Source organism: Aethalodelphis obliquidens, unplaced genomic scaffold, assembly GCF_003676395.1.
Source record: "Aethalodelphis obliquidens isolate GAN/ISIS:26980383/991018 unplaced genomic scaffold, ASM367639v1 scaffold58, whole genome shotgun sequence".
Taxonomy (NCBI): domain Eukaryota; kingdom Metazoa; phylum Chordata; class Mammalia; order Artiodactyla; family Delphinidae; genus Aethalodelphis; species Aethalodelphis obliquidens.
In genome coordinates, this window is record NW_020838002.1 from 10,359,605 (window position 1) to 10,380,617 (window position 21,013).

The following is a 21,013-nucleotide window of genomic DNA, read 5'->3' on the forward strand; positions in this document are numbered from 1 at the left end:
CAAAAAAAAAAAAAAAAAAAAAAAAAAGAAAAATGGTGTGGGAAGCCATAAAGGTCTCAGTTGTTTCCTGTTTTACATATTGGATTTAAATGGGGAACTGCAAAAAAAATTTTTTTCCATTTTAAAGCTTCTTATATGTTAATTTGAATTTAATTTTCATTCCATTTTAAATATTAATGTATTTGTCTTTCAGAGTTTTGTTTTAGGTAATTTTTAGCAATTTAACTGGGAAATTAAAATATATCCTTAGAAGTTACATTATCAGGATAAACTAACTGCCCAGAAGAGAAGCCTGAGGTTTTATAATCTTGTTTCATTTGACTCTCAGTGGAGGAATCAGACATCATTGATCTGGAGAAACGCTATTGGTTGCTGAAGGCTCAATCCCGAACTGGACGATTTGATTTAGAGACGTTTGGCCCATTGGTTTCACCACCAATTCGTCCATCTCTAAGTGAAGGTAGGAACATTCTATTTCTACAGTGTTCCTTGCTAAACACACATAAGACCATCTTTTATTTCTAACCAATACATCTTAACTCTAAAAGGCTATAATGTTACAAGTTTGCAAGTTTCTTGCAAATAGTGTAGTTCAGTGGGAAAAAAAACTAAATTGGGAATTATAGTCTTGAGCTTCCTATTCTACCTATGTAGCCTTGCATAAGTCAGTTTTGCTCTCTCACCTGTACATTCTCATATATATAAAACATTTTGACCGAGACAGTGGTTACAAAACAGTACTCCAGTGAGGTGCCTCAGCATCTGGTGCAGGGATTAGGGAGGTGGCCACTGAGCAGGCAAAGCTCTAGGTTTCCACACATAGCCCCACCTGTTCCCTCACCGCAAGAGCCTCCACTGTTTTTATTTTACATAAGAAAGTTCCACTGGGGAATTACCTGGCAGTCCAGTGGTTAGGACTCTGCACTTTCACTGCTGAGGGCCCGGGTTCAGTCTCTGGTTGGGGAACTAAGATCCTGCAAGCCGTGTGGCGTGGCACCAAAAAAAAAGGAAGAAGGTTCCACTGTTCTATCCCTCCCTCCCTCCCCTGCCCCAAAAAGATTAAGAAACCACTGGACTGGACCATCTCTATGCTCCCCACTTAGCCCTAAACTTTTCATTGCTATAACTTAAAAAAAAAAAAAGTTAGTAATGCAAAGGGTAGTTGTTGGTGATATCACAAAAACCATATTTGGAATCTGAATACTTGGGTTCTGCTTCTGGTTCAGACCTTTTTAAACTTTTCTAACTTTTGGCAAGTCATGTAACTACTTCTAGCTTTGATTTTCTACTCTTTAAACTGAGGGCACAGAAGTAGAGTCTTACAGACAATCTGTATTCTTCACATTCCCAGTGTATTTCAGAAATACCTGTTTGGGGAGCCAGAACAGATAGGGCTTGTACCTACTTCAAAGGTGCAGTTGTGTTTTTACCTTTCTAGAATTGGAGAGTGATAAGTCATTTTATTTGAAAACAAAATTATTCCATTTCTATTTTTTACAAAAGGTTTGAAAACCACAGGATTATATTATAAATTCCCTTTTATTTCTGAATTTTAAAATATTTATAAATATTAAGTAATACAAAGAAGACTGCAGTACAGAATTTCTTTCTTTGGTAATATAGTGTGTTATTTTTCTTTGCTTCATGAAAGAGCTTAATGGAGCTTATTAATAACAACACAGTATATCTTTGATATGCAGTTCAACTTTTCTTCTTTTTTCCTTTTTCTTCTTAGTCTTTCCAAATAAGGATAATTGTGGTCTCTGACATTTTTTTTCAGTTCTTGATTTTTTAAACTGATTTTTATTTTTTACAGCTAAAGTCATTTTGAGCTATAGGAATTGATATAAAATAGAGACAGGCAGGCAAACAAAACCAAATACTAAATGATAGTAATGTATTTTCTGCTAGAAAGTTAAGTTTTATAATTATACCAGGAAAAAGAGAAATACTTCCTAGGACAATGGGAACTACTGATAAACTTTTTTTTTTTTAATTCAGTCAGTTTATGGGAGTCATGCCTCCTTTCATAAACATGTCCTTATTACCATTAGGAAGTTTGTTTGTTGTGATTTACATTGTCTTCCTATTTTACAGGTTTGTTTAATGCTTTTGATGAAAATCGTGACAATCACATAGATTTTAAGGAGATATCCTGTGGGTTATCAGCCTGTTGCAGAGGACCCCTGGCTGAAAGACAAAAATGTAAGTGTGTTAAACACTATCACAAAATTTGCAAACTATACAGCGAAAAAAATCAGCATTCATTCATATAAAAATCATCTGTGGATTGAGGCTTGAATTTTCATTACTCTGGCAAATAGCAGTCTCATGTTGAGCTTTTACTGAGGTCGCTGTAAGGATTCAGTCACCTATTTTCTGTGGAGTGATTTGGGATTTGTCATTAGTAACGGGGTTGATTTTTCCAGATGAATGTGCAGCTCATGATAAATGAACTACATCAGTCATGATGTATTTGAAAATGTTAAGCATTTAGAAAATATTTTCTGGTAGTCTATAGAGAATTTTGTGTCTTGCATGAGTGGAAGTATAACTTATTTTCTGTCACTTGAATACATTAGTATTTTATTAGCAAAGTGAAATTTATGATCAAAACACAGTTTTATTAAATACTAAAATGGTCTTTTAAGCCTAACTAAAATGTTATAGTGTAATTTATAAGCATATTGAATTAATAAATCTTAACTATATTTGAGAAAATGCAACAGTTTAGGTTCCAACATTTAATTGGAACCTAATTCTAATATATTTACAAGTGTCATTATCTCTGTGTCTTTCTAAAATACAGCTTCACAAATGTTGCCTATGTGGGGTATGCTACTTGTTATTTGATATTCTTCAGTAATGTGCTGTGATGCACTCCATTGATTTAATAGCATAATTATTATGGGAGTATATGAAATAGATAAGTATGTAATCTAAAAAATGTATATTCCTTTTTTCTTCCCTGATATGGTATACCATTATTCCAACCTGGCTTTACGATAGATTATTTGTTCCCATTAAAGTTCAAATATTAAATAAAGAGGCCAAAATCTTTGCTTTTCAATTGAGGTTTATTATTGCCTTAAAAAAATTTTAATTTCTTTTTTGCTAGTGGAAGTTAATAAACTAGAGTGATTCATTTGATGTTAATTAGCAAAGTGCTGCTATTTCTAATTCTTAGTCTGTTGTATATAAACAAAGAATTGAAGAGTTAAAATTGTTCTTTGGCAAAAAATGAGTGTGCCTTAATTACATTGGAGAGGCAAAATCTTTATACAGTTATCCCTCAGTATCTGCTGGGGATTGGTTCTGGGACCTCCTCGGATACCAAAATCCATGTATACTCAAGTCCTTGTATAAAATGGCATAGTATTTGCATATAACCTATGCACATCTTGTGTAGTTTAAATCATCTCTAGGTTACTTATAATACCTAATACAATGTAAATAGTTGTAAATACAATGTAGATGCTATGTAAATAGTTGCCAGTGTGGCAAATTCAAGTTTTGCTCTTGGGGACTTTATGGAAAATTTTTTTCTTAATTTTTATATATTTTCGATCTGTGGTTGTTTGAATCTGCAAATGTGGAACCTGTGGATACAGAGGGCCAACTGTACCACCTTGTTATTGTTGATTCTTAATGTAGATGGAACATTTTCAACATTGTGAGAATCAACTCTGAAGTGATCAGTTTTAAATAGTACAAATTAATTTAAAGGCTTGAATTACCTCCTCAAAATCTGTAAGGTATTGTACAGTAATTTGGCTCTTATTTTTCAGTTTGCAAGGAATTTAACTCTAGATTTGGGGGAAGGATAGGGTTCTCCAACCTGGCTAATGATGTAGATAGAGAGACTTAGCAAGTATGTGCAGGAAGTCCTACAAGTTCAGAGGACTTTAATGACATAGTCTGCTCCAGATAAGCAGACTTAATCCAGAATATACTTGCTTAAGAAACTAAGTAATTTTACTAAGGCAGCTTCCAGTAAAACGTATTGTACTTCAGAATACTTCATAAGAGTTTCTTTTGTTTAGTTTGCTTCAAGGTGTTTGATGTTGACCGTGATGGAGTTCTCTCCAGGGTTGAACTGAGAGACATGGTGGTTGCACTCTTAGAGGTCTGGAAGGACAACCGCACCGATGACATCCCGGTAAATTCTGGTTGTATACATCTTGTTGCATGTAAATTTCCAACAGGAAAATGGAGTGAAAATTTTAAAAAGAGATCAAGAGAAAGGGATTTGTTATTACCTCTAGTTGCTATATTATGCTACTCAAAATATCCATAGCTGAAGGTACAAAATTGGAAAAAGAATTTGCCTTAGAAAATTTCATAAACTGAATGTATTGTGTAAAGTAAAAATGAAACCAGAGGGAAATTGGCTTAATTTTTTAAAGCAAGTGTAACAATCTATTAATGGTAATTTAAAAAAATACTTGACCTGGGCTTCCCTGGTGGCGCAGTGGTTGGGAATCCGCCTGCCGATGCAGGGCACACGGGTTCGTGCCCTTGTCCGGGAAGATCCCACATGCCGCGGAGTGGCTGGGCCTGTGAGCCATGGCCGCTGAGCCTGCGCGTCCAGAGCCTGTGCTCCGCAACGGGAGAGGCCACAACAGTGAGAGGCCCGGGTACCGCAAAAAAAAAAAAAAAAAAACTTGACCAAAATGTCGTATACCTTAGTCACTGACTAATAAAGATGATATCTACTCTTTTCTAATTACTTCTTTGGGTTTCTGTTTTTAAAGGAATTACACATGGATCTATCTGACATTGTAGAAGGCATATTGAATGCACATGACACCACAAAGGTGAGTCTCGCTGGGACTAATCCTTTTCTAAAAATACCTTGTACTCTGAATTGGTTTATATAGTTTATATATATATTTAAATCTCTTCTACCTCATCCCCACCAAGTGCTTATTTGGATCTGTTGTTACAACACCTCCAAGTTGTCTCTAAAGATAGCCCATTCCATCTTTAAACAACTCCATTAAGTGTTATATACATAAAAACATTTATTATATTTTATAAGCTAGGCATTTTATAAAAATTAAGTAGACACAGCCGTTGCCATCATTTATAATCTTTATTTCTCCCATTTTAATAAGTTATGGTAGGGCTAGCCTTATACTGAGTGAAAGAATGCACAGAAAAAAAGAACACATATTGTATGATTCCATTTATATGAAGTTCGAGAACAGACGCAAAACTTAAAAATGGTAACAGGTGTTACAACAGTGATTTCGGGGATGAGTGATTTAACTGGGGAGGACCATAAGGATATTTGGGATGATGGAAATGACCTTTTATCTCAGTCTGGGTGGTACATATGTTCTTTTACAAAATTTAAAAAGTAATATTGGTAAAGATCTCTTCTGAGTTCTTTAATGGCAGCCAGAATAAGCATGTAATCAATAGCTTATATATATTTTGCCTTCTGTATGAAAATGTAATTTTTGGTACACTTTGACACCAAGAAAATATTGCTTTACTCAACTTATAAGAGTAATGTTAAATTGTATTTTGGGGAAATGTAATGTAGATACTCATTTTTTATATTTATTAAATTCTTTTAAATCTCTAAGAATTCTGATAAAATTACCAGATATTTCTAAGAAGGTCTTAGAAAATTGTTAGGATCAAAGGGCATAATCCAAAGAGTCTGCAAAAATGCTTTCAAAATTAGCAAATGCTTCATTTTCCCTACTCAGGGCCTTTTGTGGGTTCCGTAAGTGACCTTTGAACCAGAAGATACTGTGAGTTATTTCCCAGGTCTTATTGGAGGAAGAAGATTGTTGGGGATAAATTGTCCTCATTGCCATTGACTATTTCAACAAAATTTGGTTACTTTTAAACTTATCCTAGCTGGCCTACTTCTCAGATGAACACATAGCATCTACCTTAAATTATTGGTTTTCTTTCAGACATATGACAATTAGAAGTTTAATAAACCAGATTTTATTCAAATAGTATAAAAAATGAGATCTTTTAAAATACTGTTTCTCTTTCAGATGGGCCATCTTACTCTAGAAGACTATCAAATCTGGAGTGTGAAAAATGTTCTTGCCAATGAATTTTTGAATCTACTTTTCCAGGTATGTTTAAGGTAAATGACAGGTACAGAGGACAGTGGTACCAGTAGTTCTGCATCTTTTCCATATGTAATAGTTATTACAACTAGGCTACAAAACCATATATTATAAAAAGAACTACATTATCCCATACACGACCTGAAGGATGGTGAGAGAGCATGAGTGCCCACTGAAGTTTCTCAAAGTCATGAGACGATAGGAGGGTAGAATAGAGCTGATTATGTTTATCTTACAAGTAATGACAGAGGAGAATGTAAACACATAGAGAATAATTTGCTATTTTTCTTCATTGTTGTCTTGTTTAAAGGCCCCTCCTAACAAGTAAGGCTGTGTGAACAGAGAGATGGATCATAAGTAGGCAGCTGTAAATTTTTCACAAAATATACAATCTTCCCAGTTAGGAGATTATCTTAGATGCAAGACTGTTTCTCAGTTCTGTTTTTTTTTCTAATTCTTTAGAAGGTCCAAAAAAGATTGAAGGAGAAGGAGGAAAGAATAGCTGCTAGGAGTGAGCAGCCATATTTTAACTGTTTTCCCAGTTAAAATACTTCTCTTGCTCCAATTAAAAAAAATAACTTATGGTTTCCCATTTTTCATGGTTCTTTATAAATATTTGTTGATTTAATAGTGATATTTTAGATTCTCCTTATTATATTTTCCTTTCCTTGTAAAAGCATCCCTGTGAAAGTCAGAAAGGTTTAGTATCTTTGTATCATGATCTTCCATTGCAAATAAAGAGTAACTTGTCTGTGACACAACGATGTTAGAATACATGGAAATTGAACTCTTCCTTATAGCTAATGACTAATTAATGTATATTTAAAGCATATGCAATCTGATAAGCCTATAATATCCATATAAATCACTCAGCTGCTCCACTATCAGTTTTCAGCAGGGATTTAAGTTGATGGCTTTGTAAAATAAAAAATGTACAAAAATAATATAAATCACTACTATAAACAGAAATGACTTGCTTGGTAATACGAAAATTGATCAGCTATTTTTTTATCTCATTTAAAATAATATTCTCAACTACTTTAAGTCATAATTAGTTATACAAACATTTTGACCACTTAAGTAAACTTTATGTTCACTTAATATATGAGTAAGCAGACTGTTATGCTAATTAGTTTTATTTTCTATCTGTGTCTTAAAATAGAGTTAGCTGGTAAGTTCAGTGATAAAAGCTTGAATTATGCTCTTATTTTATTTGCCAAGATCCCACTCTTGCCTGAGTATTTAAGTGTAACATAAGTATCAGTAGAATTAGTAAACCATTCCTGTGGTAATACTTTATTTTCAATCCTTTTTAATAAACTCAGTGCCCAATATTTTGCAGAGGAAGCATGCTAAACATGAGCAGGATCTTCTATCTTATACATTTGTCAGAAAGTATCAAATGTTAAATAATGTGGTAAGCAGAATAACTCAGCCTACCCCCACCCCCACCAATATCCATGCCCTAATCCTTGGAACCTGTGAATATGTTATTTTACATGGCAAAGGGGATTTTGCAGATGTATGAGTTTAAGGACTCTGAGATGGGGAGATTGGCCTGTATTATTCAGATGGGTCCACTCTAATCACATGAGTCCTTAAAAGTGGAAAATCTTTCTCAACTGTGGTCAGAGAGAAAGAAATGACGTTGGAAGAAGAGTGAGAGAGGTGCAAGTGGCTAGCTTTGAAGAAAGAGGAAGGGGCCGCGAGCAAAGGAATGTGGGTGAACTCTAGAAGCTGGAAAAGGCAAGGAAGCATATTCTTCCTTTGACCTCTGGAAAGGAATACAGACAGCCCTGTTGCCGTCTTAATTTTTAGCCTAGTGAGATCCATGCCTTACTTTTGACCTACATAACAGTAAGATAATGAATTTGTGCTGTTTTAAGCTGCAAATTTTGTGATAATTTGTTACAGCAGTAATAAAAAAAAACCGATACAGAGGGAGGTAATCCGTATTTATGGATTGGAAGGCTCAATACTTTAATGATGTCAATTCCCCTTCAGTTGATTTAAAGATTTGTGCACTCACAATCAGAATCCCAAAAAGTTCATTGTTGTCATTGTGTTTTTGCAGAACTTGACAAGCTGATTCTAAATACACAGAGAAGTATGAAGGGTCAAAAATAAAAATAGCAAAGGTGATATTAAAGAACAGTGGACTTGTATTACCAGATATTAGAACTTGTTATAAAATAACAGTATTGGGCTTCCCTGGTGGCGCAGTGGTTGAGAGTCCACCTGCCGATGCAGGGGACACGGGTTCGTGCCCTGGTCTGGGAGGATCCTACATGCCACGGCGCGGCTGGGCCTGTGAGCCATGGCTGCTGAACCTGCGCGTCCAGAGCCTGTGCTCCGCAACGGGAGAGGCCACAACAGTGAGAGGCCCGCGTACCGCAAAAAAAAAAAATAAATAACAGTATTAAGACAATGTGATATCTGCATAAAGTTAGACAAACCAGTGGAACAGTATTGAGAGTTCTTAAACAGACCTACATAGGTGTGATCACTTGATTTATAACAAAGAAGACATTGCATTGCAGATGCAAAGGGGTGGTCTTTTCAGTAAGTGGTACTGAATTAATTAGTATTCATATGGTGAAAACATGCCTCATTATTCCCACCCCATTATAATACATGAAAAGTAATTTAGGTAGATTATAAATCTAATAAATTTGAACGGTAAACAATAAAATGTCTAGAAAATAATATAGGAGATATTTTAATGACTTTGAGGTGGCAAAGAGTTCTTAAACAGGACGCATGCAGCAATGAAGACCCAATGCAGCCAAAATACTTCCAGAGAGCACTAAGCATAAAGAAAAGTTTTAAGTTGGACTTCAGTAAAATTAAGAATTCTTTTTATCAAGAGATACCATTAAGAAAATGAAAAGAGGGACTTCCCTGATGGTCCAGTGGTTACGATGCCACGCTTCCAATGCAGGGGACACGGGTTCGATCTCTGGTTGGGGAACTAGGATTCCCCATGCCACGTGGTGTGGCCAAAAAAAAAAAATGAAAAGATAAGAATATATTTGCTTTATCTGTATCCAACAAAAGACTTGTATATAGGGCATACAAAGAGCAAAAATCAATGAAAAAAAGGCAGAAGCTCAATATCAAAGTGTACAAAAACTTGAACAGGTGCTTCACAAACGAGAATATCCAAATAGCTAATAATTATGAAAGGGGGCTAACTTCTTTAGTCATAATGGAAATATATTTTAAAATCACTCTTGGAGTACCATTAGACATCCATTAGAATGGTTAGCTTTGAGGTGATATGAAGCATTGTTGAGGATAGCAAGAAACTGGAACTCTTACACATTGCCAGTAGGAATATAAATTCTTACAAGTATTTTGGAAATTGTTTGGCTGTTTTTATGTATACTCTGTGACTCAGCAAATCTACCCCATGTATGTACCCTACAGAAACTTGTATATCTGAGCACCAAGAAACATAGAATAAGTTCTTATAAGCATTTTTTGTTACAGCCCCAAACAGAAAATGACCCGAGTACCTATCAACAATAAATACATAAACAGAAATGGTGACACATGCATACATATGGTTTACTTTAAAACAATAAAAATAAATATACTGGTGCTACACACAACCACATGGATGAATCTTACATAATTTTGAGTGGAAAATACTGGACCAGAAAATTCAAAAGCAGACAAAACCAATCCATGGTGGTAGAATTTAGTAGAGTGAACACATTAAAGGGGTACAGTGGTGTCTGGGAAAGAACTCAAAGTGGAACTTTGGGAGAGGTAGCAATGTTCTGTTTCTTGACTGGATGAAGGTTACATAGGTGTGTTTACTTTGTGAAAAGTCAATAAACTGTACACTTAAGATTTGTTCACTTTTAACACTTTGCTGTACATGTGAAACTAACACAATATTGTAAATCAGCTATACTTCAATTAAAAAATCTTTTTAAAATATTGTTCACTTTTAAGCATGTATATTATATTTCCTTTTCATTAAGTTTGCTTACAAAAACCCAGATACCTGTGCTTCCCTCGTGGCGCAGTGGTTAAGAATCCACCTGCCAATGCAGGAGACACGGGTTTGAGTCCTCGTCCAGGAAGATCCCACATGCCGCGGAGCCACTAAGCCCGTGCACCACAACTACTGAGCCTGTGCTCTAGAGCCCACGAGCGACAACTACTGAGCCCATGTGCCATAACTACTGAAACCTGCACGCCCTAGATCCCGTGCTCTGCAACAAGAGAAGCCACCACAATGAGAAGCCTGCGCACCGAAACCAAGAGTAGCCCACGCTCACCACAACTAGAGAAAGCCCGCGCGCAGCAACGAAGACACAACGCAGCCAAAAATAAATTTAAAAAAAAAACAAAACCCAAAGCCCAAGTATGCATCAGTAGGAGAATGGATAAAATGGTATTGTCAAACAGTGGACTGTTACTCAGCAATAAAAAAGAATGAACTACTGATACATGCCTGAATCTTGTAAACCTAATTTGTGTACTGTTAATTGTACCTCAAAATGTAAACAAAACTATAAACAGGCATGCTGATGTATTTACAGGGAGCTGTACTAATAGCTATAATTTACTTGAAATGCATGTAAAAATTAAGATGATGAATTGAGGGATGAATAGATTAAGTATAATAAAAATGTTAATGTTAGACTTAGGTGATGGGAATGAGGTGTTCAGTGTAAAATTCTTTCAACTTTTCTGTATTTTTGAAAATTTTCATGTTAAATGTTGGGGGGAAAATCATATCTTTTGTGATGATATTTAGAGAAGGCAAATAAGTTGAGGAGAAAATGAGCCTTAAAAAGCATATTTAGGGCTTCCCTGGTGGCGCAGTGGTTGAGAGTCCGCCTGCTGTTGCAGGGGACACGGGTTCGTGCCCTGGTCTGGGAAGATCCCACATTCCGCGGAACGGCTGGGCCCATGAGCCATGGCTGCTGAGCCTGCGCGTCCAGAGCCTGTGCTCCGCAATGGGAGAGGCCACAACAGTGAGAGGCCCGCGTACCACAAAAAAAAAAAAAAAAAAAAAAGCATATTTAGCACTAGTGGCAATAATGTTTTTCTTAGAGTTGTTCAAATTGAAATGCCACCATTATCCTTCATTTTCCGTGTCCTTTTCATCTCCCCTTCACCTCTCTGCCCAGGTGCCATGGTATACTCTTCAGATTTCAGGAAAGGAAGTAATATTCTCTATGTGAGATAATTAAGATATATAGTGTTAATGAAATATTCTGAAAAGTAGTTTCTTCCTTTCTTTCTCCTTTTCTTCCTTTCTTCCTTTCTCTGTCTCTGTCTCTGTCTCTCTCTCTCTCTCTCTGTCTCTTTTTTATCACGCAGAGATTTGGAAATTGCCTTCCATTGCAATGGTTTGTTTAAAAAGAAACAACAGAACAGAAAATTTAAGTTTAAAGTTCAGATTTGCTTAAGTGGATCATTGATAATTCATCAATTGAAAGCTATTGCTGATTTAGATTCCCATCTAGAATATGGATCTCATACAGAGAATGTGAAATAGTCTATAGTCCAGTCATTGGCACCAAAGAAGTTTAATTTACCACTTTTATCTCTAGGTATGTCACATAGTTCTGGGGTTAAGACCAGCTACTCCAGAAGAGGAAGGACAAATTATTAGGTAAGTTTGTAGTTTCAATCTGTACATTTTTCATTATATAGTTGAAATTTCTGACACCTGAAATATATTGTTACTGAGTAACAGCATGTCCCATTTTAACGTTATCATTGCAATAGCACTTTGTTTCTCCAAAACAGTTACATAATGAAATTTTTTGTTAAAATAACTTCCTAACCAAGGGATTGGGTTAAGATATTTAAAGTGTACAATGTGGTGACTTGATATATTGTATACATTATGAAAGGATTCCACCCATTGAGTTAATTAACACACCATCATCATCAGCTCACATATTTATTTACCTTTTGGGGGTGGGGGTGAGAACATTTAAGTTCTGCTGTCTTAGCAGGTTTCATTTATATAATAGATTGTTATCAACTATATCACATTGGATTTGAAGACCTTATATATCTTATAATGGAAATTTGTACCTTTTTACCGACCTCTGTTTCTCCCAGCCCCTGGCAGCCACTTTCCTCTTCAGTTTCTGAATTTGACTTTTTTTTTTTTTATATCATGCAGTATTTGTCTTTCTCTGTCTGGCTTATTTCACCTAGCTTAATGCCCTCCAGCTTCATCCATGTTTTTGTAAATGACATGATTTCCTTCTCTTTTAAGGCTGAATAAAATTCCATTTTATATATATAAAAACACCACATTTTCTTTATCCATTCATCCGTTTTGGGACACTTAAGATTGTTTCCATACCTTGGCTAGTGTGAATAATACTGCAATGAACTTGGGAATAGAGCTGTCTCCTCAAGATAATGATTTCGTTTCCTTTGGATATATACCCGGGAGTGGGATTGCTGGATCATATGGTAGTTCCATTTTTAATTTCCTGAGAAACCTCCACACTGTTTTCCGTGATGGCTGTATCAGTTTACATTCCCACCAACAATGTACAAGGGTTTCTTTTCTCTACATCCTTGCCAGCATTTGTTATCTCTTATCTTTTTTATAATAGCCATCCTAAAAGATGTGAGATGATATCTCATTGTGGTTTTGATTTGTATTTCCCTCATTTTTAGTGATGTTGAGCACCTTTTCATGTAGCCATTGGCCATTAGTATGTTTTCTTTAGAAAAATGTCTATTCAGGTCCGTTGCCCATTTTTTTTTTCTTTGCCCATTTTTTTAATTGGATTGTTTTGGTTTTTTGCTAGTGAATTATATGAGTTCTTTGTATATTTTGGATATTAACCCCTTATCAAATATGTGGTTTGCAAATATTTGCTCCCATTTTATAGGCTGCCTTTTCATTTTGTTGATGGTTGCACTATTGACACTCTATCACATATGCACATACGTATATACCTCTGATGGAATTTGTAAATTTTTTACAAAAATGAGAGTATTCTGAAATATAGTTTTACTTTCTGCTTACATTTCCACTGCAGATAATATAAAATGACACTTGTATTTATCAATAAAATCCTCTTATAATTTAAATGATTGGCTAATAGGTCCTATTCATCCCCTAATTTTATCTCTATTTTTCTTTAACATAAGTATATTGGAACAATTTAGTAATAAAGTCTATAAGCCTTTGATTAGGGATTTACTTAGGCAGAATTATTGAAGTCATATACCTGGGTTAATGAGCCTGTATATTTTTATAGTTATAATTCAATTTTTAATACCTTAAGTATCTTTCATTGCTTTAGGATTACTATTATACTACATGTTTATATAGAAAGTTTTAGAAATATGACTGAATCTCTACTAAACTTTGCTTTTAGAATAAAGTCTCAACATATAGTTTGTCACTTGACTTTTTCCTAAAGTAGTGTGTATAACTACTTTTTTAGTAGTTTCTTTTGGCTTTGGACTAATGGATAAAAGAGATTTTACTGAAACAGTTGTTGGGAACACCAGAGAACAAGATTACATAGTCACATTTAAATAGGCAGTGCCAATTGAGATTTAGGTTAGTTGAAGTAGTAAATATATTTTGTTTTTAAAATGGATTTTTAAAAATAGTTCTTAAAGAAGGTTAGGCAAAATCCATTTTTTTAAAATGTTGTTTTCATAAAAACTGTAGTCTTGTGTAGTCTTTTTAATTTTCATACTCAGAAGACTTCTTCTTATTTACAGTTTACAGATGTTGACAGTGTTGCTTGATTTTCTCTAATGTTTAACTCTCGTAAAATAAAAATTAAAAATACATTGAAGTGTACAAATGAGATAGTGTAAGGAAATACTAAAAGGCTTTTATGTAGCTGCAGTAGCTTTTTTTTCTGACAGCACTGCAATATAATTTCATATTATACTAATATCTTCTTAAGTCATTATGACTTAGCATAGATATTAAGAATGCTGTGTAAACTGTATATATATTTCTTGGCTTAATTATTTTGCAAATGTTCATAGCAACCCTATTTAAAAATATAATGTTGAGATAATCTTATATTTTTATAAAACTTTGTCCTTTGCAAAATACTTCCACTTGGGTTATTTCATCTAGTCCTCAGAATAACTGCATGAAATTAATTTCATCATCCCATTTTGTAAAAGAGAAAACTGAGATTCACAAAAGTTGAGGAACTTACCTAAAATTACATGGAGGTGGCAGAATCAAGTCTAGGACTTTTTTCATTAAAAACACTACTGCTTTCTGTATTTTTCAATAAATCTGAATTTTAAATCCTAGGTTCCAAATTTTTTATTTCATTTGGATTTCTGAGTTTTGTTTTATTTTGCCTCCATTTTTCACGTCAAAAATTCATTTTACTGTGATGGTTTTTGATGGATGAGTCAGGGAATCACACCTCTAGTTGCTAGACGGGATGCTACCTGATTCATGAATCATTGAATAAACTGAACTAGATCTTCAAAAAAAAATTTTTTTTTAATAAAAAGTAAAGGATGAGGAACTTCCTTGGTGGTCCAGTGGGTAGAACTCCACACTCCCAATGCAAGAGGCCCGGATTCAATCCCTGATTGGGGAAATAGATCCTGCACGCATGCCACAACTAAAGAGTTCGCATGCCACAACTAAGAGCCGCATGCCGCAGCTACGAAGTCTGCCTGCTACAACTAAAGATCCCACGTGCTGCAACTAAGACCCAGCACAGCTAAAATAAATAATAAATAAATAAATATTTTAAAATAAATAAAGGATGAGTCAGGTTGTTACATAGGCAATGAAGTGAAAGAAATATTTGTCTCAAAAAAAAAAAGAAAGAAAGAAATATTTGTCGCTAACTTAAAGAATCAGTACTTTTTTTAAACATCAGTATCATGGACTTCCCTGGTGGTGCAGTGGTTAAGAATCCGCTTGCCAATGCAGGGGACACAGGTTCAATCCCTGGTCTGGGAAGATCCCACATGCTGCAGAGCAGCTAAGCCCGTGTGCCACAACTACTGAGCCTGTGCTCTAGAACCCATGTGCCACAACTACTGAGCCTACGTGCTTAGAGCCCCTGCTCTGCAACAAGAGAAGCCACCGTAATGAGAAGCCTCCGTACCGCACTGCAACAAAGAGCAGCCCCCGCTCGCTGCAACCAGAGAAAGCCCACACGCAGCAATGAAGACCCAAAACAGTAAAAAAAAATTAATTAATTAATTAATTAATTTAAAAATCAGTATCATGATTTCTGCAATGGCTGAGTGAAGATCTCAGCAAATTCTCTCCCCGAAAAGCAACTGGGCAAAATTGTCAGCCAACCATTTCAGGACTCTGAAAACTGAACAGAGTTATTCAACAAATTGAGAAGCATTTATTCAAGAAAAACTACTAAACCTTGGTAAGAATAATGGGATTCTGTAGTATTTCTACCTGAGACTGTTCCCATGCCCTCCCATCCAACAGATCTGCATGATAGTTTTACCAGGGCAGGCCAGAGAGGGCTGACTTGATTTGCAGTAGAGCAGGGCTGAGTGCCTGGCCAAGAGAATTGTAAAAAAAAAATGGGGGTGGGGGGTGGAATTAGAAGTTTGGGATTAACATATACACACTACTGTATATAAAATAGATAAACAACAAGGGCCTGCTGTATAGGGAACTATATTTGATATCTTGTAATAATCTATGATGGAAAAGAATCTGAAAGGTGTGTATATATATATATATATATATATATATATATATATCTGAATCACTTTGCTGTACATCTAAAACTAACACAACATTGTAAATTGACTATACTTCAATTAAAAAATGAAAGCAAAAAAAAAATAAGAATATAAACAATCTTATAAAAATATTGTAAAAAACAGTAGAGATTACATGGTGGCAAACAATCAGGGAACATCGCTAGCTTGGGGTTGAGGTACTGGTTAAGGGAAGCAGCAGACGGACAGCCCAGTCAAAATTTTAACAAAGACATCCAGAGAACAAGATAACCATAGTGAGTAAACTTCCCCATATTCTAAATGATTTGGAAGGCTGCTAGTATATACAAGACTACATGCAAGCTCAGAAGACACCAAAGCGAGCCTTAGATGTCTATTCATTCCTGGTTTAATGGGAATCCTTGCACATGCAGAAAGTAAAAGCCTTCCCTTGCACAGAGAAGGTTTGTAACCTTTCTGAACTTTGCATGTGTTTCTCAAATGGTGAACACAGATCCATCAGAGAAAAGGTGCAAGTGGCTCCAGATGTTTAAGCACAGCCTCTCACCAGTCATTGGCTGGCAAGTAAGTTATGCTCTTCCCAAGAAATCCAGGCTTAAAAATAAATATAAGAAATAATAATAAAACTGGGACTTCCCTGGTGGTCCAGTGGTTAAGTCTGCCTTCCAATGCAGGGGACGTGGGTTTGATCCCTGGTCGGGGAACTAAGATCCCACATGCCGTGGGGCAACTAAGCCCGCGTGCCACAACTACTGAGCACACGGGCCACAATTAGAGAGCCCAGGCACCACAACTAGAGAGTCCATGCGTTCTGGAGCCCATGCGCCACAGCTAGAGAGAAGCCCACATGCTGCAACACGGAGCAGCCCGTGTGCCACAGCGGAGGATCCCACATGCCTAAACGAAGATCCTGCATGCCACAACTAATACCCAATGCAGCCAAAAATAAAATAAATAAATAAATATTTAAAAATAATAATAAAACTGAGCAGCCTTATACTTGCAGAAGAGACAGACTCTACAGAATTAGTTCTGGAAGTCACAAGGAAGAACACACGGGGGGGCGGTCAGAATCCAGAGTTGCTGAAATATATTATCAAATATGTCTGATTTTCGATAACAAAAAATTACAAGACATTCAACAGAATAGGAAAATATGACCCGTATACGGAGGGAAAACTAGTTGATAGAAACTGTCTCTGAGGTGGCCACTGATGTTAGACTTAGTACGCAGACTTCAAAGCAGTATTTGAATGTAAGTGTTTTCAAAGAACTAAAGTAAGCTTTGTTTAAAGAATTAAAGTATCATGACAATGACTGCTTAAATACAAAATATCAGTAAAGAGACAGAAATTTTAAAAGAGAAGCCAATAGAAATTCCAGAGTTGAAAAGTACAGTAAGTGAAACAAAAATTCACAGCAGATTTGAACCGACAGAGAAATAACCAGCAAAATATAATATAAACCAATAGATTTTTCGAATATGAAGAACAGAAACAAAAGAATAAATAAAAGTGAACAGCACTTCAGAGACATATGGAATGCCAGAAATAAGTATACCAACATAAACGTAATGGAAGTTCCAGAAGGAAAGGAGGGAGAGAGAAAAGAGCAGAGAAAAATATTTGACAAATTAGTGGCTGAACCTTCCAAAATGTGTTGAAAATCAGTAATTCAAGAATTCCAGTGAACTGCAAGTAAGTGAAACATAAATAGATTCATATCTAGACACATGGTCAAACTGTTCAAAGCTATAGGCAAAGAGAGGATCTTCAAAGCAGGAAGAGAAGAATGACTTCTTTTGTAGACAGCAACCCCAAGTCAACAGCTGACGTTCTTAAAAGATGGAGGTCAGTAGCCAGTGGGATGGCATTTAAAATGCTGAAAGGGGGCTTCCCTGGTGGCGCAGTGGTTGAGAGTCCGCCTGCCAATGCAGGGGACACGGGTTCGCGCCCCGGTCCAGGAAGATCCCACATGCCGCGGAGCGGCTGGGCCCGTGAGCCATGGCCGCTGAGCCTGCGCACCCGGAGCCTGTGCTCTGCAACGGGAGAGGCCACAACAGTGAGAGGCCTGCGTACCACAAAAAATAAAAATAATAAAAAATAAATAAAAATAAAATAAAATGCTGAAAGGGGAAAAACTGTCAATCCAGAATTCTTTATCCAGCAGAACTATCTTTCATAAATGAAGGTAAATATAAATACTGAATTTGTTGCTAGTAAACATGTCCTAAGATAAATGCTAAAGAAACTTCTTCAGGCTGAAAGGAAATGACACCAGACACTTGGTAATTTGACTCCACACAAAGAAATATAGAGCACCAGTAAACATAATTACATAGTTAATAAAAGACAGTATAAATATATATTTTCTGTTTCTTTTTACTAATTTAAAATTAATGAGATAGTGATTTAAAAGTTGTTTTTGTAACAGAAAATGTGTGACAATAATAATACAAAAAGAGTAGGAGGCAGAGCTATATTTGAGTAAGGTTTCTATATTTCACTGCAATAATTTAGAGTTAATCTGAAGTAGAATATGTTAAGATCCATATTGTAACTCTAGAGCAGCAACTAAGAAAATAATCCCAAAATATGGTTTCTTAAAAAAAATTAAAGTGATATACTAGAAAATATCTATTTAATGCAAAAAAGGAAGTAAAGGAGGAATAGAGGAACAAATAAAAATACTTGAGGGCTTCCCTGGTGGCGCAGTGGTTGAGAGTCTGCCTGCCGATGCAGGGAACACAGGTTCGTGCCCCGGTCTGGGAAGATCCCACATGCTGCGGAGCGGCTGGGCCCGTGAGCCATGGCCGCTGAGCCTGCGCGTCCGGAGCCTGTGCTCCGCAACGGGAGAGGCCACAACAGTGAGAGGCCCACGTACCGCAAAAAAAAAAAAAAAAAATTGAAATAAATAGAAAACAAATAACTAAATAGTAGGCATAAATCCAAACCAATAATTACCTTAAATAATAATGAATTAAACGCTCTAATCAAAAGCTAAAGATAGACTGAATCTTTTTAAATCCAACTACAGACAGTCCCTGAGTTATGATTTTTTGACTTTATCATGGTTCAAAAGCAATAACATGTTTAGTAGAAACCATATTTTGAATTTTGATCTTTTTCTGAGCTACTGATATGTGGTACAATACTCTCTTGTAATGCTGGGCAACAGCAGTGAGCTGCAGCTTCCAGTCCGCCACTTAATCACAAGGGTAAGCAACCAGTACACTTACAACCATTCTATACTAATGCAACCATTGTGTTTTTCACTTCCAGTATAATATTCAATAAATTGCATGAGATATTCAACACTGAATTATAAAATGGGTTTTGTGTTAGATGATTTTGCTCAACTGTAAGCTAATATAAGTGTTCTGAGCACGTTTAAGGTAGCCGAAACTAATCAATCTATGATGTTCAGCAGATTATGTGTATTAAATACATTTTCAACTTAAGATATTTTCAACTTATGATGAGTTTATCGTGCCATAACCCCATCATAAATTGTGGATGATTTGTACTTGAGATTTAAAGACACAAATAGATTGAAAATAAAAGGATGAAAAAGATGCAACCATGCAGATAGTAATCATAAGAGAGCTGGAGTGGCTATACTGATATTACAATTAAAATGGCTTTTATGCAAAAAAATGTTACTACAGACAGACATTTTATAATGATAAAAGTTTCAATTCATCAGGAAGATATAACAATTGTAAATATATATGCACCCAGTAACAGAACAGTCTATCCAGCAAACAGCAGAATACATATTCAAGTGCACATGGAATACAGTCTAGGACAGACTGTATTCTAGGCCATGGGTTTTCATACTCTGGCCCTTTGGCTAACTTGGGAATGCTACCTGATTTTTATACAGCCTGCAAGCTAAAAATGTTACTTTACATTTTTAAATGTTTGAAAACCATCAAATGGGGATTAATAATTTGGGACACTTTACAATTAAATGAAACTCTAATCTCAGCGTACACAAACAAAGTTTTATTGGAACACAACTATGCACATTCAAAGAAACCTTTGGGGAGTGGAAATTTGTTAACCTGATAAAGATTTCTGGAAAAACCTACAACTGATATACCTAATGGTTGGAACACTGAAGACTTCCCATAAGATCAGGACAAAGGCAAGGATGCTTGCTCTCACCACATCTATCACCTTTGTATTAGAGGTTCTAGCCAGTGAAATCAGGTAAGATTAAATAAATAAATTTTTTAAAGTCATCCAGATTATAAAGGAAGAAGTAAAACCGTTTCTATTTGCAGACATAGATTCTAACTCTTAAAGAATTCACGGAAAATCTATTAGAATTAATAATTAGTTCAACAAGGTTGTAGGATACAAAACCAATATAAAAAATCAATTGAATTGCTATTTACTAACACTGAATAATTTGAAAGTAAAGTTAAAATTAAGACTCTAGTTCCTTTCTCAATAGAATCAAAATAAATAAAATCCTAGGAAACAAATTTAACAAAAGAAGTGTGAGACTTGTGCACTGAAAACTAACTACAAAGCCAGGCTGAGGGAAATTAAAATCTTTGTAAATGAAGAGACTTTCCGTGTTCATGTGTTTGAAAACTCAGTACTGTCAAGATAATTCTTCCAAACTGATTTATAGATTCAACACAATACCAATCAAAATCCTAGCTTTTTTGTAGAAACTGACAAGATATTCCTAATTTTCATATAGAAACACAAAGAAATCAGATTAGCCTAAACAACTTGGAGAACTTCCTGAACTTCCTGAATTCAAACTTACTATAAGGCTGCATTAATCAAGGTAGTGTGGTACTGGCACATGGACAGACACACAGGTCAATCAAGCTGAACTGACAGTTTAGAAATAAACCTTTATATATTTGGTCAATTAATTTCCTACAAATTTGCCAACAAAATGTAATGGAGAAAGGGTTGTCTTTTCAACAGATTGTGTGGGAATAGTTGGATATCCACCTTGAAAAGATTTAGATCCTTACCTATACCATGCAAAAACAATGTAGTCCAAATGGATCCCATAGACCTAAACATAAAAACTAAAACTATAACACTTCTGGAGAAAAACAATAGAAAGTCTTTGTGATTGGTATTGCCAAGGATTTCTTAGATATAACACCAAAAGCACAATCCATAAATGAATTTGTTTTGATAAATTGGACATAGTCAAAATTAAAAACT

At 35.5% G+C, this 21,013-nt stretch overlaps 1 protein-coding gene across 2 annotated transcripts in view; it reads left to right on the top strand.

Annotated features, from left to right (window-relative positions):
• The window catches only part of USP32 (ubiquitin specific peptidase 32), a 198,299-nt gene that overhangs the window by 122,940 nt on the left and 54,346 nt on the right, over positions 1-21,013 (top strand). For both annotated transcript variants that reach the window (XM_027087307.1, XM_027087306.1), the window contains exons 6-11: positions 329-460; positions 2,098-2,205; positions 4,044-4,159; positions 4,755-4,817; positions 6,021-6,104; positions 11,675-11,736. In XM_027087307.1, the coding sequence (XP_026943108.1) occupies positions 329-460; positions 2,098-2,205; positions 4,044-4,159; positions 4,755-4,817; positions 6,021-6,104; positions 11,675-11,736 (565 nt within the window). The remainder of the gene's footprint in view (positions 1-328; positions 461-2,097; positions 2,206-4,043; positions 4,160-4,754; positions 4,818-6,020; positions 6,105-11,674; positions 11,737-21,013) is intronic.